The sequence below is a fragment of the Halichondria panicea genome, chromosome 4 (assembly GCF_963675165.1).
Source record: "Halichondria panicea chromosome 4, odHalPani1.1, whole genome shotgun sequence".
Lineage (NCBI taxonomy): Eukaryota > Metazoa > Porifera > Demospongiae > Suberitida > Halichondriidae > Halichondria > Halichondria panicea.
Window position 1 is genome coordinate 551,630 of NC_087380.1, and position 27,744 is coordinate 579,373.

Genomic DNA, 27,744 nt, shown 5'->3' on the forward strand with positions numbered 1-27,744 from the left:
TTTTTAACTTAGCGACCCTCACCCAAATCATCAATTTTCAGACAGAAAAATTTTTAAAAATACAAAAACTAAAATCTTATTTTCTAGAAGTCTAACTTCAAAAACAACAATAAAAAATGCACATTAAAAGTTTTAGTTTTAGAGAAAGTTTGCGTAAGTATCGAAGGAGTCCAAGTAGACCAACAAGGCCTCGAAAACATCCTTGTAGTTGTCCTGTGAAGGGGAGTGGCACATTAATACCCATACACTGTGGTGTGCTATGTAATGCAATGCATGGCCTGTTACATTGTATACTAATTATGGGGAAACAGCAGCTGAGAGGTCTGGCTTGTAATTAAGTGGTGCAGCTCTATATATAATGGCTGTAAGTAGGAAATGAACTCACGACTGAGGGTACTGCCCCTGGCTTGTGGACCCTGAGAGCCTTGACCACCTGGAACACATCCACCACTCCCTCGGTCTTGCAACGGTCAATGGTAGTAGCTATGGAGCAGTACATACTAGAGCGGGTCGCAGTGTCACTGGAAACAATACAATATTATATTAACTCAGCAAATAATTCAAATCCAAATTCTCGGTTGGAAGTCGACTGGTGCATGTGAGAACCTCAAGATTGTAACTGACGTCAATGAGGAGGTTATAAAGATTCAAAGGAGGACTGGAAACAAGGCGATTGTGGTCACAATCGCCTTGTTTCCAGTCCTCCTTTGAACCTTTATAACCTCCTCATTGACGTCAGTTACAATCTTGAGGTTCTCACATGCACCAGTCGACTTCCAACCGAGAATTTGGATTTGAATTATTTGCTGAGTTTGCTTAATAGTCTAGAGGAAAAAATTAAGGAACGATAAAAAAGCAACCGAAGTGATATACAAGTACACACCTTCTTGTTAAGCACGCTCAGTTGAGAGTGTCAAAGTTGAGGGTTGCTGTGCTGGTCATGAGTGACCCTCCCTCCCTCGTCCACTGGTAGGAGAGGGTGGGTTGTAGAGAGGCCCCTCCACTCAGGGAACAAGTGAGGGAGAAACTCTGACCAGCCATTGGACCACCACTGGGCTGATCACCAACTCTGCATGTGAACATCATAACAATGTAGTTTCAGTTTAAACTTAAGTAAACAGATCTAATGGGATGACAGATGAAAACAGGTGGACCACATGAATTATAGACTGCTAATATAAACATGCAATCGATATAATAACTTGCGTACGTAAACAAGTTGGAGCATCTGGAGTCCACTGTCCATCACCACCACAAGTCCGAGTGTTTGCTCCAATGAGAGTGTATCCAGTGTTACAGGTGTAGGTAGCAGTCATCATGAAGGTGGTTCCAGATGATTTGTCCACTGCTCCATTGGTGGGGTTAGTCAGGGAGCCACAGTCAACAGCTGTGGGGAGATGCTGGATCACCATTACTTCCAACCCACCATTGTTAACTCACCCTGACAAGTAAATGTTGGTGCCACTCCTGACCACACACCGTCAGCTTGACATGTTCTAGCACTACCACTATTACCAGTGAGGAAGTAGCCAGTATCACAGCTGTATGTAACAACAGTGAGGTAGTCCCGACTAGTGGTGGACAAGGCTCCATTGGTAGGGGAGGTTAGGACAGGGCAGGTGACGACTGTGTTGGGGAAAATACACATATAAAAATTAAACCAGGCACTTACTAGTTCAATATAAAGGTCTTACTTGTACAATTGGGTGGTGTTGGAGACCAGGTACCAGCACTAGTATACCAGTACTCATACAAGTTATCGGAGTAGCTCCACTGATGGTGTACCCAGTGTCGCAGGTGTAGGTGGCCATGTTGGTGGTTGCATCGTATGAGATCATTCCATTAGGCAGTGGACTCAGTGTGGGGCAGGGAGCTGTGGGGGGTGGGGGTTAGTATTGGACATAGACAATAATTTATAGTTAGCACTCACTGAAGGTGACACACTTACTCTGCATGTGCAGGGCCATCAGGAACCCTCACACAGCAGTGTTCTCCACGAGGACTGTAGTGATCAGGACCACGATGCAGAACAACGCCTCCAGCAGGATTAACAGCACTGATGAACAGTTCGTCCTCAACTGCATCCCTGTCAAAAACTATGGGCAATGTGCTCTCACCAGGACCCTGCCACACTACACCACCAGTGACTCCGGTGTAGCAATACCAGGCTCGTGGATCAGTACCAACTCTTGATCCAACATCAGAGAACGAGATGATCTCTCCAGTGTGGTCAGCGCCAGGGGGCTCATTGGGTGATGCTAGTCGAGCTGAGTACAGTGCATGTGTGTTTATCATAATAATTATTATCGTTCACCAACTCAGATTGTCAAGGGATAGATGACTGTGTAGCTAGCTAGACATCAGGATCTAGAGCAATGTACAAAGTAGCTAGCTACAGAAACTACACACTTTAAACTTACTCAGTGTTTCTGGTGTTTGTGCATGTACCCATCCAACAGACACTGTCAGTCCTAGTAGTATCAGAGCAAGTCTTGAGAAGGCCATAGTTACCATTTAGTGACTGAGTGGGCGTCACCATTCGCACGTACAAACTGTGCCTTGCAGGTGTGAAAAACTAAAACACCCTCAATTGAAATTTTGCAGTCACCCTAATTTTGACACTAATATCACACACCATATTATGTGCCAGCATGAAGTCAGTGGGTGCACAAGTTGCACGTACATCAGGCTGAAAGCTGGTAGCCCTCGGGGAACACAGAATTCTTTTACTCAGTATAATTAATTAACCAGCCTTGTTCTGGGTATACAAATCCTTATATTATCCATGGTACAACCACGTATTACAATCTAACCATGCAGTCATTACATGAGGAATACCAGCTCTTCATAAGAAGCAAAGTATAAATTGAGAAATTTACTTAGATTGTTAATCGGAAGTCTCATTCATTCATCAGTGATTCATTCATAGAGGGCCAGTGAAACCATCAGCATTCCTGCAATCTGTGGGAATGTCATACAATGCTGGATGAAAGGTAAGGTGTGTATATAGACATCCATCCAGTGACATTAAATCAGTTTTACAATATAAACTCACCCAGTGGCACCAGCTCACTCCACCTCCCCTCTGCAGCTGACGTTTTTGCTCGCACCTGAACATTAGATATAATTATTGCATCACTTATAAATCTACAGACTGATTTAGAGTCTTATATTATACCTGTACCATGACGTTGTCAGTGGTGACTAGCCTAGTATCTTCAACTGCGTGGAAAAGTTCTCTTCTTCCTTTAGACACCACCAGATCTGAACCAGACCCTTGAGGAATGAACCTGACGTCATAGCCAGTGATCCTCCCATACGACCTTGTGGGCGTGGTCCAAACCACAACAGTGCAGAAACCAATCACCAGGGAGGGGGCGTTAGACCCTGAGGCAGGGTGGTAAACTTAATTAAGGAATTTCAGCCAACTGAAAAGAAGTCTCCAATTTTAACTATACTATTGACGCTTTACTGAATGCAACACAAACGGTGCTCTGCACTATGGCCACACAGAGAGCTCACACACACACACACACACACACACACACACAGAGAGAGCTCACACACAGCTAGCAACGTGGTAGGATTCAATTCATAGAAAACTCTCTTTTATTTATGGGCAATTCAATCGCAAAGGGAATTTTGAATCAGCTCTACAATTTTGTTCCTCGAGATCAATAAAATGCTTTATTTAGTATAACTCTACACCATAGAATGGTAACAATCAGTCAAGTGACCACTCACTTGTATCCCCAGTCCTGGCAACGACCTCACAGCTCCTGCTCTGCCCTCCCTCTTCCTGAATACTCACTCCATTCTCAGGGATCACTCGGATGGTGTAGGTGGTGAGTGGCTGCAGATCAGACACTGAGTAGTCCACCAGGGAGTCATGTTTCACATACGGCCTCCTGTTGTGTTGAGTGAAGGTCTGGTTGTCCTCAGAGTAGAATATGTTGTAGTACAAGTCGTCTCTCCCAGTGATCTCTGGCCTCTCCCAACGCACAGTGATTGTGTTACCTCGAGTCCTCTCAGCAACTGCTTGCAAACTCTCACAGTTGTTCGGAGGAGCTATACGGCATCAATGAACAACGTACCATGTCATGTTGGTAAATATTTCATAATGGTAATACAGTAGCTAGTATAGTGTATAGTGTTGAACACCACTTCATGATCTGCATGCATGTATGTACTTCCAAACAACACTTATTATACTTCAATAAGAATCTTACTTGAACATGGAATATTTGGTCCCTCCAATGCTGTCCTGTAGTAGCCGCGAAAACAGGTACACTCCACACTATTTTCAACAATGCTGGCGCTGTTTCCAGGACAAGGCACACAAGCACTCTCTCCAGTGGACAACTCTTCTTGATAGGTTCCCCCTGGGCATCTGAGCACTATAAGAAATACTATACTAATATTACTGACCATGCATGTATATGCATGTGAAGGTTTCATAATACAGAACTATAAAATAAATCGCTAATTAATTAAAGGAGAAATAGTTATTGTGGTTATTAGTTATTGTGTGATACTATGATCACTCTTAGTTGAGGAGTTTGGACTCTATATATAGTCTCTTGGAGAGGGTTAGGTCAGAAAGGTGGCTGGGAGTTTACCAAGTCTTACGTTAGCATAATACACTCATCCCCCTCACCAGTACAGACAGGGTCATCTCCAGTGCTCCATCCACTGACACTACACGTCCTCACCATCAGTCCAGTCACCTGGTAGCCAGTGGTACAGGTGTAGGTAGCCGTGGAGCCCTCAGCTCTGGGGATGGTGGTGTCACTGTATACAAGTGCTCCATTGGCTGGGATGGTGAGGTCTGGACAAATCACTGCAAAGACAGTGATAGTTACTATAGGGCTGAGTTCTGTTAGATACAAGATAACGCTGAATTGAGTATGAACATAATATACTACTAATCTAGCTACTGCATAATTACATGACATCATGCATGTACTAAACTTCAAATGCACACAGACACAACTGTTAGAGACAAGTAACATCAACCAACACTCTCACTGGAAGGATTCAGTAATAAGACTATACCGTATAGCGGGTAAGTTTCGTGGGGTAAAAAATTCGTTCAACTCGAGAAACGGTAGTTTTCGTGAGTAAAAAATTTCGTTTAGTCTCGTGGCTGCACGGCATTCCTACGTTCAGATAAGCCACGCCTACGATAACATTTCGTGGAGGTCAGCCTGCGCCCACGAAAATAATGAATATTTTACCCCCCGAAAATTACCTGCTATACGGTATAGGAAATCACGTGAGGCCACAACACATTGGTATAACATACTTTCACAAACTGGTGCAGCTGGACTCCACACTCCATCAGTTAGTGTAGTTGCTCCACTTGTTCCACTTGCTCCACAAGTTCTGCTCTCACTACCAACAATGTTGTATCCACTGTTACAAGAGTAGGTAGCTGTGCTCTCAAACGTGGTAGTGGATAAAGTAATCATTCCATTGGTGGGGTCAGTAAGGGGGCCACAGTCAACAGCTACAGTGTATAATAATAAGTTTTAAAAACAAGAGAATGTGAGTAACTTACGAGTACATGTTGGATTAGTCCCACTCCACATTCCACCAGCCCCACAAGTCCTGGTCATATCACCAGTCACAGTGTATCCAGTGTTACATGTGAAGGTGGCCACGGTGTTCACTGGTCTAGTATTCATGGTCTCCGCATTATAGCCAATCATTCCATTGGTTGGAGCAGGCAAGTCAGAGCAGGTAGTGGTGCTGACTGCACACATTATAATGAAAGCAATTTTACACTCTTGGTTGGTACAGATGGCCAGGACAAAATTTAATGACAATGCTAGAAAAATATTGATAATAGTTACTCTTACGTTCACAAGTGGGTCTCACAGTGCTACTCCACATCATTGTGACATCATTACAGGTGATGGATGAGATGGTCGTCACAGCGTACCCAGGGTCACAGGTGTAGGTGGCTATGTTGGTGTCTGCATCGTATGAGATCCTTCCATTAGACAGGGGACTCAGTGTGGGGCAGGGAGCTGTGGGGGGTGGGGGTTAGTATTGGACATAGACAATATAGTGAGCACTCACTGAAGGTGACACATCTCCTCTCATTGGTGGCAGTCCTCACACAGCAGTGTTCTCCATCAGGACTGAAGTGTGTGGGACCACGATACAGAACAACGCCAAAATTAGGAACATCTCTGATGAACACTTCGTCCTGAACTGCCAACACTCTACTTTCAAGTTGCAATGCACTCCCATTGGGGAACAGCCACAATACACTACCAGTGTCTTCGGTGTAGCAAAACCAGGGGCGTGGTAGACCACTAGCTCCTGATCCAACATCAGAGAATGAGATGATCTCTCCAGTGTGGTCAGTGCCATCGGGCTCATTGGATGCTGCCAGTCGAGCTGTATGCCATTAATGTAATAATTGATGCTCTGATACCAAATCTATATACAGTGTACACTTGTTTCATCTAGATTTACACCATGCAGTGGATATGATCTAGATCTAGCACAAGATTATAGCTAATGAATATCAACTCACTCAAAGGAGGTTGTCCATACACAAGAGAAATACTTCCCAGCAGACAGCAGAGAAATAGAGTTACAGTAGCCATTCTCTAGTAGTATATATGTATAGCTATGTCTATAATTATGTAGCTCTAATTATATACAGTGACAGAGTGAGTGGGCGTCATTATATTGCCTTCAGTTATGACCGAGCACATCTCATGCAGTCGAACAGCAACTGGAATAAATGCGAGAAGTTTATTTTCCAAGTGGGCGTGTCCGGAAGCAAATAGCTGGTGCCATTGTGTGAGTAGCTGCCTGTAGTTAGAGCTGTGTAGCATAGACCCAGACCACTGTTAGAAGCTGTTCAAAGCTCAGAAGGTAAGTACAGAAGTTGGTTTTGTCTATATGTTTGAAATTAGGCGTATACTTCAAGTTGAAGCAAGTTTTGTTGAGTAATGTAGCCAAAATTGCCATTCCTGTAAACATGATTTTGGGCTTTTACATGGAGTAGCTAGTCTGTTACGGGTGGGACACAACTTCTAACTATATAAGTCTGTTCCAATGTTATTAAGCTAAGTGTATGCAGAGTTTTGTAAGTGTATTCTCTTTGCAACAATTTGTCAGTTGACTTTTGTAGATGGCACTACATGTGAATATATCATAAATAGTGTGTAAACAATACAAAGAGCATAGTTAAAACATTATCTATGGTTAAATGTTCAGTCATGTTTGCATATCTATCAATTCGTCTTTTACTCCAGGCCAGTGATGACTTTTGTCTCTATATTCTCCTTGTCACTGTCACTGGTCTTCGCTGTCTTGAGCCCAATTCAATTTCCGGCTCTTTCGTTTCAGCAATCTCTCTGCAAATGGACCAGAAGTACACCCTGGTCCACAGCCACAGTAATAATGGCTGTATCCCACTGCTGCTAACATTTAGAAATGCTTAAAAACTCGCTATTACGTGGCAAATAACGGTGAGATTAATTAACCTGTTGCTCGTTAATGTTGGATGTTCAGAAATAGTTTATGAGTAACATTACCACTTGCTAGGTATACTAAATAAGCTGGGTAGGTTAGCTGAGCTTCTCTACAGTGGGGTAAGCATATACAGTGGTCTGTTCAGGCAATTCCTGATTAAAAAAATTTTTGACCTGTAATAATAGCATATTTTTCCTACCACACAGAATACAAGTACGACTGATTTGGACAATGCTTAGAATGTATTGAGGAGGACATCTGTTGGATGTAATACACAAAATGTGGCTTATTGTGTGCTCACATCTCTCCAACTAGTACTATTTTGTGGTTTTTTATACAGCATTTTCAACGATGCATTTCTCGACTCTCAATGGATCGACACGAAAAATAATTACATATAAATGTTCATCAATCCTATAAGATAGCACTGAACATGTTCAAATTCATCTCATACTTTTGCAACAATTTGTCAGTTCAGTTTGCTGTGGCATGTAAATTTATCTAAATTTGTTTGTGTTGAAGTTTCTAAGCAAAGCCACGTGGCTGCTTTGTGGCTATATTTAGTTCCTGCCATGTGTAATCGATTGGTGCAGGAAGCAGGAAACAAACTGCAAAGGGAAGAGAGTTATAAAAAAATGCTACTTTTGTGCAAGCAATTGCGAATAGCTCATTAATAATTATATTCATGAGAAAATAAAACTCCACATAGGAGCATGCGCTGGAACCATTGCGGTTCGACTGCATGCTCCAACAATACAATTTGCTAAATTACATATGAAACAGTGACACATACATTGACAAACTAGACTGTGTTTTTTATAGTGTCTACTTGTTCTCTGTGTTGCAGTCAGTGGATGCATAAGCTGCACAGGCTGAGAGCTGGTAGTCTGCAGGAGGAGGGGGGCGTGGCTGGTCCACCACCTCATAGGTAGCCTCCTCTTGTAGTTTGCTCAACCCCTCGTAATCATGGGAGGGGAGATGACTCATCACCACTGGGGGTAGTCTGTACGAAATAGAAGAATGGCATAACTAAATAGTATACATCAATAATTATAATATTAGCAGTAGACTAACGCTATTCCAGCTCTCTGAAGTACGGCCACCTCGATATACCAGCCATTTGGTTTGGCACAGATTGCTAGCTAGATGGTTACTACACACAACTCTCCCTGAAATGCAACTCTAACCACACCAGTACACAAGTGTACAGCTATTTCATTCACAGACGTACTAGACCATGCATAATTAATACGGTATACAATAAAAGCACATAATTTGATAACCGACAGAAACTCTAAAATCATACACATGATTAATGTACAGTTAAGAACACACCATGCATAAGAATGGAATCTATTAACTATATACATGTACTTGATACACGGAATAATTAAATGGGCACAATCATAACAAAAGCTCTCTACAATCATACCGGTATACACGTAGTTATGACAGCTATACCTCCTTCACACACTAACACTCACTGTGTTGGTTGGTTGCCTGTCTTCTCATCACTCATGTCCTTGGATCCAGACCTCCGTAGCCTTAGTAACAACAGCATAACCAGCACAAGCAATATGATCAGTACTAGCACAACAATGGCCAAGACTCCAGCAACCACCCAACCAGCCACTGCACCAACATTGACCACTACACTCTCTGTGGGTGAGGTAGTAGCAGTTGTCCGATTAGTGATGTCCTCAGGGCACTCTGGACTGTCTCTGTCAGTGATCAGCACAGGGCAAGTGTTTGTCAAACCAAGTCGGGTACTTTGTACTATGATGCTTGAAGTGTCGCTGATCCATTGTTCAATTAAAGAAATGAGTTCCACAGCAGATGCAGTTTCTGTTCCAGTCAGTACAGCTCTGTAGGTCACATGACTAGAGGAACCATCAAAACAATTGATGAACTCGTCAGTGAGAAGGGAGGGGCTGAACCCACAAGCACACAATCCTTCAACACCTTGAGATAGTCTGGTAGTGATGCCACTGGCTTTGGCCATTGTCTCTGACTCAATGTACACCTCACAGTTTGTTATTACATCCAGACGAAGTTGAATGTTGAGTGCTATAAAACAAAAATAAACTGTTACCAAAAAATGATGTGAATCCATATGAATACACTATATATAGTTACACATGATCTTAGTAAGGTTTTACATACATTGCTTACATATTTTAGTGGAATTGCTTTCCAACTTACTCATGAACTCAATGGTGTAGTGAGCAGCTACAGTGTGTCCCCCCTCAAGCTGACTGGAGGTGAGGATGACCTGACAGCTGTACTGACCAGCGTCTGACAAGTAGAGAGTGTCAAAGTTGAGGGTTGCTGTGCTGGTCATGAGTGACCCTCCCTCCCTCGTCCACTGGTAGGAGAGGGTGGGTTGTAGAGAGGCCCCTCCACTCAGGGAACAAGTGAGGGAGAAACTCTGACCAGCCATTGGACCACCACTGGGGCTGATCACAGCTAGGAGCTCTGTGAAATAATAACAATAGTTTCATTTAGTACCTGAGTAAACATTTACTGAGGTAGGACAGATAACGACAGGTGCCCACAACAACAAACATGAATTATATTAGACTGCTTATGCAAACGATGTTGCTAATAACTTGCGTACGTAAACAGGTTGGATCACTGCCACTCCACATTCCACCACTCCCACAAGTCCGAGTGTTTGCTCCAGTCAGAGTGTATCCAGTGTTACAGGTGTAGGTAGCAGTCATCATGAAGGTGGTTCCAGAGGATGTGTCCACTGCTCCATTGGAGGGGGCGTCCAGGGAACCACAGTTGACAACTATTATAACAGACAATCAATTAACATATATTTAACTAAAGGCTAACTTCAATATACTCAGGGATCACATTTCGTAATTGCCTATGAAACTGCATTTCATTTTATGGAATCGACTAAGTGCTTGCAAACCGGAGCCTGTATGCGTATAACACATGTAGGGATTCAACCACTTAGTGACTCTGCATATATGGAAATGCAGTCATAACCACTTACGAAACCTGATCACCGTAGTCACCCGCTCCTTCTCTTATTTATAGGCTCCTTATTTAACTAACGCTTATAGACAAAAGATTCAGTAATAAGACTGTAGGAAATCACGTGAGGCGACAACATATTGGTATAACATACTTTCACAAACTGGTGCAGCTGGACTCCAAACTCCAGTTGGTCCACTTGTTATACTTGCTCCACAAGTTCTGATCTCGCTACCAACAATGTTGTATCCAGTGTTACAGGTGTAGGTAGCAGTGCTCCCAAAGGTGGTTCCAGAGGATGTGTCCACTATTCCATTGGCAATAGCCAGAGGTCTACAGTCAACAGCTGTGGGGAGATGCTTGATCACCATTACTTCCAACCACCATTGCTAACTCACGTGAACAAGTTGGTGCCACTCGTGACCACTGACCAGTAGCTTCACATTGTCTAGTAGCACTACCAGTGAGGAAGTAGCCAGTATCACAGCTGTATGCAGCAAAGGTGAGGTAGTCCCGACTAGGGGTGGACACACCTCCATTGGTAGGGGAGGTTAGGACAGGGCAGGTGACGACTGTGTTGGGGAAATAAACACACACTAACTACTGACTAGTTCTGATGGTCTTACTTGTACAAGTAACTGTAGCTGGTGTTCCAGTCCAGGTACCAGCACTAGTACCATCACTCTCACAAGTCCTCTGTGCTGTTCCACTGGTGATGGTTGGTGCGTACCCAGGGACACAGCCGTAGGTGGCTATGTTGGTGTCAGGGTCGTATGAGATCATTCCATTAGAGTTAGTGAGGGGACTCAGTGTGGGGCAGGGAGCTGTGGGGGGTGGGGGTTAGTATTGGACATAGACACTATAGTCAGCACTCACTGAAGGTGACACATCTCCTCTGATTGGTGGCAGTCCTCACACAGCAGTGTTCTCCATCAGGACTGAAGTGTGTGGGACCACGAAACAGAGCAACGCCAAAATTAGGATAATCTCTGATGAACACTTCGTCCTCAACTGCCAATGATCTACTTTCAAATTGCAATGCACTCCCATTGGGGAACAGCCACAATACACCACCAGTTTGTACGGTGACACAAAACCAGGGGCGTGGTAGACTATTAGCTCCTGATCCAACATCAGAGAATGAGATGATCTCTCCAGTGTGGTCAGTGCCATCTTCACGCTCATTGGATGCTGCCAGTTGAGCTGAGTAGTGCATGTGTGTTTATCCTAATACTAGTTCACCAACTCAATATTGTCAAGAGACTGACGACATGCAGGATCTCTAGAGTAATGTACAAGTAGCTACAGAAACTACACACAATAACTCACTCAGTGGTTCTGGTGTTTGTGCACCCATCCAACAGACACCGTCAGTCCTAGTAGTAGGCTTAGAGCAAGTCTTGAGAAGGCCATACCTAGCTAGCTAACAATTAATTATAGCTGGCCTTTCCTAGCTAATAGCTTCTTTGCAATAATGGGCGTGGCTGGCAGAAGAGGGTGGGGCCACGCCCAACTAATGAGGGAGGGAGGTCTTCATTACCCATTATTTGATGACGTCATATCCTGTTTTTTTAACTGACAAAAAACTACGTTCGCGTCCAGGGTGGGGCCACAACTACTCTCCCTCATCGGGTCGAGCTAGCCTCGATCCCAGGCCGAGTTTTCGCTTTTATAACGGTTAGGCGAACAACTGGGCCTGGTACTAGTTGTCTGCGCATGCGTCAATCGTTTGTCAGATTCTGACAAATGGATATTCTCGTTCACTTTCGTGACATTTATATTCGTGTATAGATACTATCGTGTACTAGAAGTCAGTTCCCGTTTTATCATTATTGGAATCGATTGGAATGGCTCTTAGCTGAAGCTTCTCTCTTCTCTGAAGCTTATTCTGAAGACTGAACAACAAGGGAAGAGGTATAAAGCTTTGTCAAGCTTGTTAAGGTCAGATATTTTTGTGTGGGCCCTATGGCCGGCTATGCTATCAAGTCTTGTTCATGTTTGGCAAGAATGTAGGTAGACTATAGTTTCATCATTAATATGGTGGATCAAGTGAAGAGTGTGAGCTAGAGAACTTGGTGCTGCCATCATCAGCTCGTCGACAATGACACTATAACCGAGAAATTTAATATGTATAGATCTACACGTATTTAAAATGTCTACTTCTCTGTACAGGAGCAATGGCTAATATCCAGCTATCCCAACAGTGCTCCTCTTGGCTATACTAACGGACGAGACTGGACAGTTTGAGGTAAGGGTTTAACCGTCTTTGGTTTCTTTTAATATTGTCCTATACTCACAGACACAGGACTGGAGTATGACCTGCTCATTCGAGCGTTGCTGGGTAGCTCAGAGACATCAAGAGAATCTACGTTTTCTCAAGCAATGAGTTACGAGTTGGGGCCTAGAATCAGAGAAGTCCAGCAGCCTGCTAAATCTTTTTGAAACGTAATTTGAAGGCATTCAATCATCCTGAAGTTGCCCTGGGTCACTGTAATTGTGCTGCAGCACAACTGGCAACTCCCCAGGCCTTTGTGAAGCAGCTCCCTATGTGCATCTTTTGTGTACTCACTCTGTGCATTTTCTGTGTACAAATTTCTATTATTGATTTATTAAATATTTTTGCCGACCACAAATATACAATGAAAATTTGACGCATGCGCAGACAACTAGTACCAGGCCCAGTTGTTCATTATAAAAGCGAAAACTCGGCCTGGGATCGAGGCTAAAGCTGCACAGGCTGAGAGCTGGTAGTCTGTAGGAGGAGGGGGGCGTGGCTGGTCCACCACCTCATAGGTAGCCTCCTCTTGTAGTTTGCTCAACCCCTCGTAATCATGGGAGGGGAGATGACTCATCACCACTCGGGCTAGTCTACACAAAATAGAAGAATAAATTAAATGCGGAGCGTTAGCGTGTAGAAAATGTGTACAAAACTATGTAGCGGCTATGGGTAGATTAATTGCAACACAATGCTCACTCTGTTGTGATGCTGGTTTTGTTGTCAATGTCCTTTGACCCATACCTCTTGCATGGCACATGGTAAAATAATGCAATGTCAGCAAAAAAAAAGGACTTTGACCTCAAATAATGGCTGACATCAGCAATAATGAGGAGGTGAGCAAAACCGAGGAGGGAGGTTGATCTGAAACAAAAATCGTTTAGTCTAGAGAGTAGATTACCACAAATGTGTGAGTAGTTGTACTTAAATGTAAATATCTTTTGATTGAAGTATTTCTAAGAAATGGTGTTGATACCCGTGTGTAGATGAATGACTGAACTACAACATATCCAAAAATGTTTCCATGGAAACATAAGGTGGTGGGTTTGTGGTGATTAATAGAACAACAGCAAATTGTTATAGTGGGTAATCGGTTAGAGTAATAAAACAGTAATCTTGTACAGCTAAGGTCCTAGACTTCATCACATAATTGTTCAATGGTTTAAGTATCCTGGCCATCCCTTTATGGGTGTTACAAATGTTCACAGTGTTTATCATTCATGATTTACTGGTTTTCAGGTACACTTTTGGTTAGAGTAATAACTTTTGAAAAATTAATAGCTTAGCTTTCAAATTTCTGTAGTAAGTTTACAGATAAATGGGCTACATTTTGATACCAAGAACATCCTATATGCTTATTCCATTGCTGAGATAACACTGAAAAGCTACATAATAAATTATTTACTATTTTCTACTGTTTTGATGACATCAGCAGCTGCAAACCACAAACCAATGATGCTTTAATCAACCACAAACGTAATTAAAAGTGGGCGTACAGTTATTGTACCCCCACTTACGTGGTTAATTTTTTTTTTTTTTTTTTTTTTTTTTTTTTGGGTAAAATAATAGCATGTAAGGTAGTGTATACAGGGGAATGGGCTTCTATGTAGACACAATGAAAGGTGGAGGGTACAGAAAATAAAGAGGATTAAGGGTACATACAAAGGTTCAGTTTATTGGTGGAGGTGGGTCTCCGAGATCACCAGGTCGATGGCCCCAGATCTAAAGGGGTGTCCACTTGACGATCTGGACCCTCTGATGGCTTGGATCGATGAGCGAAGGAGGGAAAAGGTTAGTCGGCAACGGAGCCAGCATAGTGTGCTGCTGTATGATTGGTCCCATTTAGATGCTAACATCGAAGCGAGTCTCTTGTAGAAGGTGGTTGCTTCACGAGCTAAGCCTCCTGTTGCAGAGAGGACTAATGAGGAAAAGGATGCCTGTTCGATGTCTAAAATTCTTTGTTCATAGGCCCTTTTCTTTATTTGCTCATGCTTGCGGTAGACTGTTTGAGGGTCGGTGTGTCTGTTGGATGCAGCGTGTGGGTTAAATACCCTGACATCAAAATAAGTTCTTTCAAAGGAGCCACCCCATACTCCATTGGCTGCAATGTCTAGGCGTGCACCCGGTTGTATATTGGCACTTGCTCCTGCTAGGTTCTCCCCTGTAACCGGTAACAGTTCTGGTTCTGTGCACACGTTGTTGCAGACCTCACTAAGAAGATCTGCAGTCAAGTCTCTGATCTCATTATGCCGAATGGACGGAAAGCCGCCCTTCGCACAAGAGAGAGCGTGTTCTACTGTGAAGGAAGAACCACAGGCACATTTCGAGGGTAGCTTGTTTGGAGTCCAACCATAACGCAGAGATAGGGCGTCTCTAAAGGCTTGTTTGTGGAGGGTGAAACCATGGGTTTTGAGCGGTAGGGTGGTTAGCCATGACGATGCACCCTTCTCTTTAGACAGATTGACAGATCTTTGCATGTTGGTAGAGAGTAGTGGCGTCAGTGTGTTGATGTCGTTCTTGGTTCTATCTCTGTTTTGTTGGCCTACGGTAGATTTGGCCATTAGTGACTCCGAGATGATCTCCTGCCCATAGTGTGTGTCTTGTTTGATGATGTGATTACAGAGGGCAGATGTGACGAATAGGGAGGCATTGTATTCATGAGTAGCCTGTTTGGATGGTATACGGATACCTAGTCCACCTTCCCTTGCTGGAAGGGCAAAGAGTGTATATTCAGTGTCGTTTGGTGGAGGAGTACCTGTGAGGGAAGGAATTAATTTCTTACGCAGAGCTTCGTCCAGCGGTGCCAGTCTTTGACTCATGATCCTGCTTGGTGTTGTGCGACACATAATTATAGGTCCATTTGCTTGATAATCCATGGTTTAATGCAGAGTAGGCGGCGTGTGGCTGGGTGGTGGCAATGTCTGCAAGGTTAGTCACGAGTGCAGACCAGCTGGCAACTTTAGACTCAGCAAAGGACTCCATGTACCCTGGGGAGCCAATGGGTGATCCTAGGTAGGGTCTTCCATCCGGAGTGACGTTCACACCAGTCTGGTGGAAGGTAGTGGACCCAATGGTGTGGAATCCCTCCTTAGTAACCAACCATGTCTTTAGGGGGTTCGGGTAGTATCCAAAGGCTGGGCCTTCTTTGGTTAAGGTGTCCCACCACTCGCGTAGGTCAGATATTTTCCCCGCAGCTGCAGCATCGTCCGCATACCAAATTTGGGTGATGTTAGTGTTAGAGAGTTTTGTGATGAGGGGAATGCTGGCCAGAGCATACATGGGCATGGCAAGGGGGTCACCTTGTGTGGTGCCTTCTTTGGAGAGTAGGCGGTCTCCATCAACGTAAAGATCTGTGGGCTCTCTGTAGGTGTTGATGAGGATGGTGGCCAGTGCCGGGCAGAGTCTGCGTATGTTGTGGAGGGCTAATTTGAGTGTCTTCGATTTGTGGTTAGCAGCTTGTGATGTCATCAAAACAGTAGAAAATAGTAGAATATGTAGTTTTTCAGTGATATCTCAACAATGGAATAAGCATAGAGGATGTTCTTGGTATCAAAATGTAGCCCATTTATTTGTAAACTTACCATAGAACTTTTAAAGCTAAGCTATAAATGTTTCAGAAAATATTACTCTAACCAAAAGTGTACCTAAAAACCGGTAAATCATGAATTATAGACACTGTGAGCATATGTAAGACCCATAAAGGGAGGTCAGGATACCTAAACCATTAAACTATTGTGTGATAAAAGTCTAAGACCTTAGCTGTTTAAGGTTAGTGTTTTATTACTCTAACCGATTACCCACTATAACAATTTGCTGTTGTTCTATTAATCACCACAAACCCACCACCTTATGTTTCCATGGAAACATTTTTGGATATGTTGTAGTTCAGTCATTCATCTACACACGGGTATCAACACTATTTCTTAGAAATGCTCCAATCAAAAGATATTTACATTTCAGTACAACTACTCACACATTTGTGGTAATCTACTCTCTAGACTAAATGAACTGTATGCATTTAACGATAATCATGAGCAGCTTGTTCTCGAGGTCAACTGGCTTTGAGACTTGTGACACATTAAGTGTGGTTGGTCATGCCTAGAAATATTAAAGCGTACCGTATAGCAGGAAATTATCGTGGGTGCAAATTAATTTGCGCTATTGCCTCCAGATCGAACCCTCAGCAGAAATTTTTGTGGGTTCTAATATTCGCGTTTTAATGCCAGGAAACTACATCCACCAATAGCTTTGCATGTGAAATGCCAATGCGTGGGAGTTTATCTCGGTTTTAATTTTCGCGTAGCTGCTCTGCCCTAAAAAAATGCGGAATTTTGAACCTCTGCTGTATTATACAGTCTTAATACGGTTAATTGGTGATTTTAGTTCGAAGACCCTCACTCAATCATCGCACAGAAAATTCATCACACAGAGATGACAAGTAGTTAAAAGACATTAAAAAAAGTGGCAATAATCAAAATCCTATGTCTAACTTCAACACAAACATGCACTTATACATTCGCATTAAAAGTTTGCGTAAGTATCGAAGGAGTCCAAGTAGACCAACAAGGCCTCGAAAACATCCTTGTAGTTGTCCTGTGAGGGGGAGTGGCACATTAATACCCATACACTGTGGTGTGCTATGTAATGCAATGCATGGCCTGTTACATTGTATACTAATTATGGGGAAACAGCTGCTGAGAGGTCTGGCTAGTAATTAAGTGGTACAGGCTTTATATATAATGGCTGTAAGCAGCAGATGAACTCACGACTGAGGGTACTGCCCCTGGCTTGTGGACCCTGAGAGCCTTGACCACCTGGAACACATCCACCACTCCCTCTGTCTTGCAACGGTCAATGGTAGTAGCTACAGAGCAGTACATACCAGAGCGGGTCGCAGTGTCACTGGAAAAAATTCAATTTATTAGATACATAATTACTCACAACAGATCCTCACCTGCAGTGGACCACAATCGCCTTGTTTCCAGTCCTCCTTTGAACCTTTATAACCTCCTCATTGACGTCAGTTACAGTCTTGAGGTTCTCACACTTTCCACTGCTATTCCAGTTAGTGATGTGGAACTGGATCACTTGAAGGGCCTTTTGGGTCTGCATGGAGGCAACAAGGAATAAAGAGAGGTTTGAAGGCAACAAAGAGATGCATGACGTACCTTTTCATTGAGGACGCTCAGTTGCCTCATAACAAACCCAGTGTTGGTTTCCTCCCCCAAGTTATCGATGGTGAACTCACCGAAGGAGATGACATTGCCACTCTCTGGCCAGTACTGGGAGCATGCCTCCTACACACACACACACATACACTCAACAGGGAGGACCTCTAATGGAGACCATCTCTTACCTGCCCATTCTCACTGAGTGGAGTCAACATCACAACAGCCGCACACTTCCTAGAATAGATCACCTTCCAGAAGTTACGCACAGTTGAGTCCAGTGGATTCTGGGCAATGATGTATGCCTTCTGGTGCTTGTAGCCCTGGAGGGAGGGAGGGGACCATGAGAGTACAATAGGTCAAGGGCTCTAGTAGTCGAACACTTACATGAGCAAACACAGCATGAATGTAGTCAGGTTGCTCTCCCACACGACTATTGTCAGCTGTAGAACAACACAGTAAACGGACTCCAGCAACAGTTGATTGGAGCTTACCTGGCAAGTATTTTTTCCCCCTGTTCTTGTCCATCGATTCGAGGGCAGCACTGCTGTTGATCTCGTTAGGATTTGGAGATACTTGTTCCAGAATTTGGAACTGGTATTGGAATCCAGAGACGGTTTTTCCTGGGGCCACTGATGACATATTCAGTATCTGTCTGCGCAGATCTCCAGCACTGATCTGAGTGTCTCCACACGTCACTGACTCCAGGATAGCATCGTGGATGAACACATATTGGTCCTATATATAGGTAGAGGGGCAATGAGCATGCTCAGTATAGAATCAAAATGGCAGCAGTGATACAATAGTAATTAAAGGACTGTGCTTACTTGAGTCTGGACCATTTTCATCCTCTGGTTGCGAGCTCTGACAACGGTACCAGAAATATCAACGATACCCTCGGCTGAGATCTGATCAAGGACATTATCAATGGCAATGTAAGTGCCTGTGCGTCCCACACCAGCACTGCAGTGGATCAGAATAGGACCTTTCGATGGCTTGTGCTGAGACTTGACTCGACGATGGAATGCAAGAATGGGCGTGGCATAGTCAGGCACACCATGATCAGGCCACGTTGTGAAGTGAAACTGAGTGGTCTTGAGGAACTTCCTGTCTCCTTTAATCTAAAGTAGTGAAAGCACAAGAATAATAGTAGGGGAATACATGAAGTCATAAAAGGTAGCATACTCAGCTCATTACACAAAGTAATATAATTAATTAAGGTATAAGGTTACATGAAGCTCTAGCCTCGACTCCAGCCCCTTGAATAGTGGGCCTGGTATTTACTGTTGGTGCGTGGGTGGACAATTAATTTATTAATTACCGTATTTTATCTCATTGAACGTTAAAACAGTTATTGTGATAAAGAAGAAAAAGAAGAGGCTACCTCTCTCTGTATATACTGTAGACAGAGACAGCTAAGTAAAACATCAGCTCTGTAGATTTATTCATTAACTTGAGGCTCGGATCGGATACACACTCAGGCGACAAGTTAATCTCATAAGAAATTACTGTGGGTAAAAAATAAATGTGGATAAGTACAGTGGCTGTGACGTAACATAATGTGAGGACTACTTATTGATTTACACAATAGATTTACCATTGAAAGCACTATCCATTAATACACACTCAAGCAACAAGTCCGGATACACACTCAAGCAACAAGTCCCTCGGATCGGATACAGATACACACAAGTCCCTCGGATTGTAAACACATTCAGGCCACACAGTTCTCGGATCAGATACCACGTACTTACTCTGTGACCAATTTTCGGCAAATGTCACAACAATACTTCCTTCCAGAGAGAATGGCACTGAACGTCGAACAGACACACCAACACTTTGAAGATGGCTTCACTCAGAGAAACAAGAGGAGAAATCACCATCACAACAGTTCTTTCAGAGAGAGGTGCACTGGTCTGTCAAGCTTCACATCAATCAAGAAAGGGAGTGTCTGGAAAGCAGATGGACTTGCTCTGGGACTTGCCATAGCCGGTCGGTACGGTACCCACATAAACACCAGCATACAGACACTTCAACGCCTCCAGCTGCTTGTCTTTCAAGACTAGACCTGGTTTTCCAACACAGGATAACGCGTACGCGAGAGCAGAAGAGAAGGTAGCAGCCATTACACAACTTGGACTAGATTTCTTTTTTCAATGACATCATTATAAATGAAACGGATATTAATGTTTTACAACTAAATGCGGAATAAGAATACTGATATAAATATACTGCAATTTACGATTACCAAGATTCTGGGTAATTCTGGCGCATGCGTAAACAGTGTACACCAGGCCGCCTTTCTCAGCGGCTTGGAATCGAGGCTAATGAAGCTCTTGTAACAAGATTCTTACAGTGACTTTGAGGGTCCTGACGGTGTAGTCAGCAAAGATCTGCTGTTCTGTAATGGCCACTGTGAATGGTCCAAACTGCTTCTTCCCAGACTCTGGCCAGTATGGTTGACACTTGACCTTGTTCCCCTCCTTAAGGTTGGTGAGCATGACTATTATGGGTGGTCTCTCCTGCCACATGAGCCGCCAGAAGTCCACCACAGTGCGAGGTGTAGGACCTGCATTGATACCATGATATTATATTCACAACTTGAGAACGTGTGTTGACTGTTGTACATTCTTCACTCACTGCTAAGCAGATTCATAATGGAGTCATTAACTGATAAATGGTGCTTGTATGTAGTGCAATTATGTACCTTGTGTGGCAATGAACTTCCTGGGTGCTTGGTAGCCCTGGAATAGAAAAAACATACAAGGTGGTGAGCATACAGTGGTGACTATAGTAGCCAGCTCATAGCCATAACACGAAGCATTCAAGGCCTGGCACACACACTCACGTCTACATAGCAGGCATTGATGTAGTCACTCTGACAGTCCTCTTGTCCAGGGATGGGTTGCAACACAACACGGTTGTCATCATCTGCATGAGGCCAGAGGAGTAAGGTGGTTTCATAATGTGCACATAATTAGAACTTCATAATTATTAGTACTTTGTCAACCATGATGTGCTAAGTAAAGTTATTTCAAGCATAATGAACAAACACACCAAGAGAGCAGTTTCAGTGTAACACTTACACACGGCAATGTTCCCGAATCTATTGCACAGCTTGTTCTCAGGTATCTTTGCCACGATCACATCATGTCCCTTCTCACCATTGTCCAATGTCTACAGGGCATTTATTATCAGCTACAAGAAACTAACAAGACTACAAGATCTAAAATACTGATAATACTACATGATTAACACTTTACCTTGTAAGCATCTTTGAACTTGAGGTTTCCATTGGCATGCAGATCACTCACAAACACACCAAGCTGCTCCACTGGTAATGGTCCCAAGTCAATGTTCTTATTGACAGGGGGAGGCTCTTCATTCTCACCCCTAACAGAGAGGTGTACTTGCTTCTCAATGGATCCAGAGTTATTGACAGCAGCAAGCTTGTAGTTACCTGTGTAGGGGTCATGTAGAGCATGGGTTCTCATGAGCAAACAGTTGTTATCCCCAGCATATGTGGCAGCTATGTTATTGTATGTGCTGGGGTATGTTATGAAACAACTATAAACACATTCCAATATATAACCAATACAACACTACCTTGTGTAGTACATGTACTCACCAGCATGCTTAGTCTCCACACAAGGGAAGGATATTCCACCGTCCTGGTCCAGTTCTGTGGCATAGTCTGCAGTTACCTTCCTACCATCGTGGTACCAGGTGAGACTGGGTGGAGGGTGACCTCCCACCATCACCCTCAGATACACCTCCTCCCCCTCCGTCACATGAGTATCACTAGGAAACTCTACTATACTAGGCTCTGAAATATAGACAAATAGTTGGTGCTGAAAGTTGAACAAACAGAACTTAGCTCTATACATAACTGTCAATTGCTTTTAACATAGCTTGGAATGTTGTATTTAATATTTTAGGCCACCTAAGACACACACACCTGTGTCTTTAGGAGTGAGCACACTACTCAGAGCTACTGCACCATCATCTCTTCTGTCCCTAGTGTAGTGAGTGTAGGGAGCTGGTTTAGCAGGAGTATCAGAGGTCAGAGTTCTTCCTTTCAGCACAGGGGCATACTTGAGCCTATTCTGTCTCATACGCCTACACACACACACACACACACCAATGGTATTGTGATCGAGTGAGAATCAGCACAAAGTGATAATCACCTGACAAAGATGACTGCCACAATGATGCCCACTACTATCCCCACAATGGCTATCACAGCAACAATGACACCACCGACTATAGGCCCAACATCACCACCATCACCACCACCAGGCCCTGGTGAAGGAGTAGGAGCTATAGAACAGAGGAGTGGATAAGACACACACCCACGCACGCACGCACACACACACACACCCACGCACCCACACACCCACGCACGTACACACACACCCACGCACGCACCCACACGAATGCTGTACCTTGCACATTCACACAGAATATTCTATTGGCACCACTAGCTCTGGGGATAGTGCAGCAGTAGAGACCTCCTGCAAATGTAACATTGCCTCGTCGATTCAGGCTGATAGTGCTGTTGCCTCTAGTTACATAGAATCCCTCAGCTGTTGTTCCAAAGTTAGCCTCTGAAGGTACACTGACCCCATCTGGTCCTCTCCACCCTCCGAGAGCCCCTCCATTGAGGTCATCTTGTTCCCTGCAGCAAGTGGATAGCTCAGTGTGACAGGTGAGGGCAGAGGAGCCCTCTCCAATGAGGGAGAAGGACAGAGCTGTGTTGTTATTGTAGACAGTGCCTCCAATGGACAGGACAATGACTGCAGGGGAGCAATGAGTAGTATTGAAGCTGTGTAGGTCACACTCACATTCACAGGCAGGGTCACTAGCTCCACATTCCATTAACTTGACATGTTCTGATCATATCTCCGCCAGTCAGAGTGTATCCAGGGTTACAGGTGTAGGTAGCAGTCATCATGAAGGTGGTTCCAGAGGATGTGTCCACTGCTCCATTGGAGGGGGCGTCCAGGGAACCACAGTTGACAACTGTAACAAACAAGTAACTTAACACTCACAGACAAAGTGTTCAGTAATAAGACTGTAGGAAATCATGGGAGGCCACAACACATTGGTATAACATACTTTCACAAACTGGTGCAGCTGGACTCCAAACTCCATCAGTTAGTGTAGTTGCTCCACTTGTTCCACTTGCTCCACAAGTTCTGCTCACAATACCAACAATGTTGTATCCAGTGTTACAGGTGTAGGTAGCAGTCATCATGAAGGTGGTTCCAGAGGATGTGTTCACTGCTCCATTGGCAATTGTCAGTGGTCCACAGTCAACAGCTATATGGGGTGATGCTCAGTCACTATTACTTCCAACCCACCATTACTAACTCACATGGACAAGTTGGTGCCACTCCAAACCATTCACCAGTAGCAAGACATTGTCTAGCAGCACTACCAGTGAGGACGTAGCCAGTATCACAGCTGTATGCAGCAATGGTGAGGTAGTTGAAGCTAGGGGTAGCCACGTTTCCATTGGTAGGGGAGGTTAGGACAGGGCAGGTGACGACTGTGTTGGGGAAAATAAACACACACTAACTACTTACTAGTTCTAGTCTTACTTGTACAAGTGGGTGGTGTTGCAGACCAGGTACCAGCACTAGTAGTACCAGTACTCATACAAGTTATTGCAGTAGGGTTGCTCTTCTATCCGTGGTTCCACTGATGAAGTACCCAGTGTTACAGGTGTAGGTGGCCATGTTGGTATCTCGGTCATATGAGATAATTCCATTAGACAGTGGACTCAGTGTGGGGCAGAGAGCTGTGGGGGGTGGGGGTTAGTATTGGACATAGACAATATAGTCAGCACTCACTGAAGGTGACACATATCCTCAGTGAATTGTCATTCCTCCTACAGCAGTGTTCTCCATCAGGACTGTAGTGTGTGGGACCACGATGCAGAACAACAGCTCCAGTAACACCACTGATGAACATTTCAATCCCAGTTGCATCCCTGCCGAAAACTATGGGTACTGCACTCCCATCAGGGAACACCCACGATACACGAGCATTGTTGTCATTGTAGCAATGCCAGACTGGTGGATTAGTACCAACTCCTGGTCCAAAATCAGAGAATGAGATGATCTGTCCAGTGCGGTCAGTGGTAGGGGGGTCACTTGGTAATGCCAGTCGAACTGTATGCCATAATTGATGCTCTGATACCAAATCTATACTACTACTATATCTAGATTACACCAGTAGCACAAGATTTAATTATAGAACCATAGATGATACAGCTGTTTGCATAGACCATAGATGTAGGAGAGAGGGATTGGAAACGGAAGTAGATTTCAATGTACTTCACATATGACCTCGATAAACATCCGCGCCTCGCTTAATGAGGGCTAATCTATTCCCCAGGAACTTCGCGGGTAACTGAGATTATTGCAAATCTAGGATTTTATGAGTTGTCACCAGTATCCAGTGCAACTGTGCTTTATATAGATAGTGAATAACCATTATTCAAGCTCTATTTACCGTTGCAACTATCTTCTTCATTGAATTTAGGTAAGTTTAGTCTTGTATTGTACACATTTATCCCTTTTTCTCTGAAATGATTAATGTTTAGGTCGTATACTTCAATATGCTTGTTGGTAAATCATGTGGTATCACCCCAAGCCAAAGAAAATTAGTCATACATCAGCTGGTAGAATTTAGTGCTAGAAAAAAGTTGAATTAAAGAGCACCACTAAAGATCCCTTTTTTGGGAATACGCTAAGCGTTACAGAAATTTTAATTTTAGGCATACATTCCCTTATGATTGGTGATCACCCCAAGAGCATTAGTTTTGAATCAGGTGGATGTATAGCTTTTGTGTGCATGAATGTGTAATCACCTATTTTTACCCTATAATTGTTATTGGCCCGGTAGTAGATTGTGGTGAAGGGCCTGTAGGCCCGAGATATTTAACTACTACAAATGCTGTTTCATCTATATTTTATATAGCAATACCTCGCAAGCCAAAACTTACTGAGTACGCTGAAGAAAAGAAGACAGAAGAATACCCCTCCTCTCTACACCCCTACACGTCACCGCCCTCGTAAATGTTATCGGCTGTTCCGGCTATATATACACCCTTGTATACCTCACCAGCTTCTCTCCATCTAAGACTGTCTGATTAGAGTGCTAAACTAATCATAATTATAGCTGTAATAATCATTTTTATCGTGTAAGTTTTTGTTAATGTTGTTCGGTTTGATCCCACTCGTTTTACACTTAGAAAGCAACTGGCAGTGCTGTGGAGTGTTTTGCTGTCTCCAAGTGTATGTAATTATACTTAATGAATTGGAAATTGAAACATACGCTCACCAGCCTAGTATATATAGAAACTTCGTACAATTGATTCATCAAAAGTGAAAACAATTATTAAGAAAGTTACATGGTGTATTATGTATCTTGTCGTATGAATGATCATGGTTATTGCCTGGACTTCTTGATGGTTTTCTTTTTCGTTGGCAGCAAAAGAGAAGCCTCTGACAGTCACAAATACATTCACAATTTCAGGGAACTAAGCATCCTCTGATGATTTTATATCTACTGTGAAACAAGTATCCAATACCACTAGCTCTGCACGTTCTCCTTACTATTATACCATGTACCAATGCACTGTTGATTGTGTCTCTTTCCCTCTTCTTTCACCGCTTATGCAATGAGTTTTCCTCATTTGAGGCAAGAAAAGAAGACAAGAAAGCGAGGCGCGGATGTTTTCCGAGGCCCACTTCCGTTTCCAATCCCTCTCTCCTACATCTATGCATAGACCGTGCAAAATACTACATGTAACTCATTCACTGCATTACCACAAAACCACCATACAATGTTGCTATGCAAACAAATAGTATTGGGTACATTCACATTCATAAAAAGTGAGCAATGGTGCATGACTTCAAGAAATAGACTACATGGAGAGTCATAGAACCGGGAGGATTTGAAGTAGAGAATGGTCTACCAACGCCTTATGCTGAGACTTGTGCTGTACGAAAAATGTTTACGCTAAAGAGCCTACTAACTTGCTCACTGCGGTATACCGGTTTTGACCATCAAGTCCGAACATAATTATTTCTCTACTAGATTAGCACCAAACAATATTTTGTGATCTGTTAGTGTTTAAGGTACTTCGTACTAACAGTTTCTTCAGCCTGAAACTTCAAGCCTCACCATAATTATGTGAGTTTCCATACCACCAAGAGTAGATAAAAGCATCTACTCTTGATATAATTTATACCACCTTATACAGCAGGTATTTTTCGAGGGTCTACTCAAAAAGTACCCGTTATACTAGCCTCGATCCCAGGCCGAGTTTTCGCTTTTATAACGGTTAGGCGAACAACTGGGCCTGGTACTAGTTGTCTGCGCATGCGTCAGTCGTTCGTCAGATTCTGACGAATGGATATTCTCGTTCACTTTTGTGACATTTATATTCGTGTACTATCGTGTACTAGAAGTCAGTTCCCGTTTTATCATTATTGGAATCGATTGGAATGGCTCTTAGCTGAAGCTTCTCTCTTCTCTGAAGCTTATTCTGAAGACTGAACAACAAGGGAAGAGGTATAAAGCTTTGTCAAGCTTGTTAAGGTCAGATATTTTTGTGTGGGCCCTATGGCCGGCTATGCTATCAAGTCTTGTTCATGTTTGGCAAGAATGTAGGTAGACTATAGTTTCATCATTAATATGGTGGATCAAGTGAAGAGTGTGAGCTAGAGAACTTGGTGCTGCCATCATCAGCTCGTCGACAATGACACTATAACCGAGAAATTTAATATGTATAGATCTACACGTATTTAAAATGTCTACTTCTCTGCAATGGCTAATATCCAGCTATCCCAACAGTGCTCCTCTTGGCTATACTAACGGACGAGACTGGACAGTTTGAGGTAAGGGTTTAACCGTCTTTGGTTTCTTTTAATATTGTCCTATACTCACAGACACAGGACTGGAGTATGACCTGCTCATTCGAGCGTTGCTGGGTAGCTCAGAGACATCAAGAGAATCTACATTTTCTCAAGCAATGAGTTACGAGTTGGGGCCTAGAATCAGAGAAGTCCAGCAGCCTGCTGAATCTTTTTGAAACGTAATTTGAAGGCATTCAATCATCCTGAAGTTGCCCTGGGTCACTGTAATTGTGCTGCAGCACAACTGGCAACTCCCCAGGCCTTTGTGAAGCAGCTCCCTATGTGCATCTTTTGTGTACTCACTCTGTGCATTTTCTGTGTAGAAATTTCGATTATTGATTTATTAAATATTTTTGCCGACCACAAATATACAATGAAAATTTGACGCATGCGCAGACAACTAGTACCAGGCCCAGTTGTTCGCCTAACCGTTATAAAAGCGAAAACTCGGCCTGGGATCGAGGCTACCGTTATACAAGTTCTAGAAACCATCATTGCTCAGGACTGCATGTTGTTTGCATAGCAACATTGTATGGTGATTTTGTGGTTTTGTGGTAATGCAGTGAGCTGATTTAGTATTTTGCAAGGTCTATGCAAACAGCTGTACAGTACTGTGTCATCTAACAGCAAACCTATTGACTAGTGAAGTTTGCGGTAATAAATACAGTAAAGCTAGTTGTACTGCATATCAACTCACTCAAATTCTGTCCATACACAAGAGAAACACTTCCCAGCAGACAGCAGAGAAAGAGAGTTACAGTAGCCATTCTCTAGTAGCTAGCTACCAGTATGTACGTAGACAGATCTACGTACAGATAATTGTAAGAGCACGCAAACAATAATGGGCGTGGCTTTTCGAGGATTAGCCTCTAAAAGCTATTTCGTT

The 27,744-nt window shown here is 43.3% G+C and overlaps 4 protein-coding genes and 5 long non-coding RNA genes across 13 annotated transcripts; 5 read left to right on the forward strand and 4 right to left on the reverse strand.

The window, feature by feature from the left end:
• Positions 1 to 18: 18 nt before the first annotated feature.
• On the reverse strand, positions 19 to 22,944 carry LOC135334794 (receptor-type tyrosine-protein phosphatase alpha-like). Of its 2 annotated transcripts, none has more exons than XM_064530120.1 (18): positions 22,773 to 22,944; positions 22,374 to 22,724; positions 22,116 to 22,248; positions 21,887 to 22,047; positions 21,557 to 21,754; positions 21,192 to 21,388; positions 21,015 to 21,105; positions 20,777 to 20,859; positions 20,636 to 20,672; positions 20,283 to 20,497; positions 18,756 to 19,049; positions 18,423 to 18,666; positions 18,316 to 18,371; positions 18,117 to 18,251; positions 17,929 to 18,057; positions 17,715 to 17,866; positions 386 to 521; positions 19 to 213 (listed from the first exon to the last, which is right to left on the reverse strand). In XM_064530120.1, exons 1-18 carry the CDS (start codon positions 22,804 to 22,806, stop codon positions 139 to 141), a joined length of 2,721 nt encoding a protein of 906 aa, XP_064386190.1. In that variant the 5' UTR covers positions 22,807 to 22,944; the 3' UTR covers positions 19 to 138. The 2 variants fall into 2 exon arrangements, with proteins under 2 accessions (XP_064386190.1, XP_064386191.1); XM_064530121.1 differs by lacking the exons at positions 19 to 213; positions 386 to 521 and adding exons at positions 17,090 to 17,353; positions 17,527 to 17,662.
• On the reverse strand, positions 1,733 to 6,744 carry LOC135334809 (sushi, von Willebrand factor type A, EGF and pentraxin domain-containing protein 1-like). Of its 3 annotated transcripts, none has more exons than XR_010394370.1 (14): positions 6,548 to 6,744; positions 6,085 to 6,408; positions 5,862 to 6,032; positions 5,561 to 5,755; positions 5,306 to 5,509; positions 4,658 to 4,840; positions 4,230 to 4,397; positions 3,745 to 4,068; positions 3,179 to 3,387; positions 3,056 to 3,110; positions 2,880 to 2,961; positions 2,421 to 2,471; positions 1,949 to 2,267; positions 1,733 to 1,873 (listed from the first exon to the last, which is right to left on the reverse strand). XR_010394370.1 is itself a non-coding variant. In XM_064530145.1 (11 exons), exons 1-11 carry the CDS (start codon positions 6,618 to 6,620, stop codon positions 2,924 to 2,926), a joined length of 1,944 nt encoding a protein of 647 aa, XP_064386215.1. In that variant the 5' UTR covers positions 6,621 to 6,744; the 3' UTR covers positions 2,810 to 2,923. The 3 variants fall into 3 exon arrangements, 1 of the variants encoding a protein (XP_064386215.1); XR_010394369.1 differs by having other exon boundaries at positions 2,421 to 2,558; XM_064530145.1 differs by lacking the exons at positions 1,733 to 1,873; positions 1,949 to 2,267; positions 2,421 to 2,471 and having other exon boundaries at positions 2,810 to 2,961.
• Positions 6,765 to 8,007, forward strand: LOC135334858 (uncharacterized). The gene is made up of 3 exons (XR_010394372.1): positions 6,765 to 6,894; positions 7,278 to 7,493; positions 7,704 to 8,007. It is a non-coding gene; the product is annotated as an uncharacterized LOC135334858 (long non-coding RNA).
• LOC135334805 (uncharacterized) lies at positions 7,559 to 27,695 on the reverse strand. 2 transcript variants are annotated; one of them, XM_064530133.1, is made up of 10 exons: positions 27,556 to 27,695; positions 23,784 to 24,104; positions 11,112 to 11,309; positions 10,884 to 11,057; positions 10,640 to 10,831; positions 10,115 to 10,291; positions 9,700 to 9,972; positions 8,982 to 9,564; positions 8,327 to 8,500; positions 7,559 to 8,105 (listed from the first exon to the last, which is right to left on the reverse strand). In XM_064530133.1, the coding sequence occupies exons 1-10, from the start codon at positions 27,623 to 27,625 to the stop codon at positions 7,967 to 7,969; spliced, it is 2,301 nt and encodes a 766-aa protein (XP_064386203.1). In that variant the 5' UTR covers positions 27,626 to 27,695; the 3' UTR covers positions 7,559 to 7,966. The 2 variants fall into 2 exon arrangements, with proteins under 2 accessions (XP_064386203.1, XP_064386204.1); XM_064530134.1 differs by having other exon boundaries at positions 7,986 to 8,105; positions 8,291 to 8,500.
• On the forward strand, positions 12,128 to 13,101 carry LOC135334860 (uncharacterized). The gene is made up of 2 exons (XR_010394373.1): positions 12,128 to 12,733; positions 12,785 to 13,101. It is a non-coding gene; the product is annotated as an uncharacterized LOC135334860 (long non-coding RNA).
• Positions 14,361 to 16,190, reverse strand: LOC135334831 (uncharacterized). Its single transcript, XM_064530185.1, has one exon. The coding sequence runs from the start codon at positions 15,634 to 15,636 to the stop codon at positions 14,434 to 14,436; it is 1,203 nt and encodes a 400-aa protein (XP_064386255.1). The 5' UTR covers positions 15,637 to 16,190; the 3' UTR covers positions 14,361 to 14,433.
• LOC135334869 (uncharacterized) lies at positions 19,173 to 20,105 on the forward strand. The gene is made up of 2 exons (XR_010394387.1): positions 19,173 to 19,409; positions 19,520 to 20,105. It is a non-coding gene; the product is annotated as an uncharacterized LOC135334869 (long non-coding RNA).
• LOC135334861 (uncharacterized) lies at positions 24,223 to 25,267 on the forward strand. Its single transcript, XR_010394374.1, has 2 exons — positions 24,223 to 24,477; positions 24,916 to 25,267. It is a non-coding gene; the product is annotated as an uncharacterized LOC135334861 (long non-coding RNA).
• Positions 26,246 to 27,225, forward strand: LOC135334864 (uncharacterized). Its single transcript, XR_010394379.1, has 2 exons — positions 26,246 to 26,840; positions 26,892 to 27,225. It is a non-coding gene; the product is annotated as an uncharacterized LOC135334864 (long non-coding RNA).
• Positions 27,696 to 27,744: the final 49 nt, after the last annotated feature.

Excerpts from the sequence above, each read along its gene's own strand:
- LOC135334809 (XM_064530145.1), bottom strand. The coding sequence starts at position 6,620 with ATGGCTACTGTAACTCTATTTCTCTGCTGTCTGCTGGGAAGTATTTCT. Across the intron at positions 5,756-5,861 it reads TGTGAGACCCACTTGTGAAC|TCAGCACCACTACCTGCTCT; the intron begins GTAAGAGTAACT and ends TAATGTGTGCAG. Across the intron at positions 3,388-3,744 it reads TGCCAGGACTGGGGATACAA|GGTCTAACGCCCCCTCCCTG; the intron begins GTGAGTGGTCAC and ends ACCCTGCCTCAG.
- LOC135334831 (XM_064530185.1), bottom strand. The coding sequence starts at position 15,636 with ATGGATTATCAAGCAAATGGACCTATAATTATGTGTCGCACAACACCA.
- LOC135334794 (XM_064530120.1), bottom strand. The coding sequence starts at position 22,806 with ATGGAATGTGGAGCTAGTGACCCTGCCTGTGAAT. Across the intron at positions 18,667-18,755 it reads TGAAAATGGTCCAGACTCAA|GACCAATATGTGTTCATCCA; the intron begins GTAAGCACAGTC and ends ACCTATATATAG. Across the intron at positions 18,252-18,315 it reads TTCATGCTGTGTTTGCTCAT|GGCTACAAGCACCAGAAGGC; the intron begins GTAAGTGTTCGA and ends CCCTCCCTCCAG.
- LOC135334805 (XM_064530133.1), bottom strand. The coding sequence starts at position 27,625 with ATGGCTACTGTAACTCTCTTTCTCTGCTGTCTGCTGGGAAGTGTTTCT. Across the intron at positions 24,105-27,555 it reads TGTGTATGGACAGAATTTGA|TTCGACTGGCATTACCAAGT; the intron begins GTGAGTTGATAT and ends TATGGCATACAG. Across the intron at positions 8,501-8,981 it reads ACAGGCAACCAACCAACACA|ACTACCCCCAGTGGTGATGA; the intron begins GTGAGTGTTAGT and ends TATTTCGTACAG.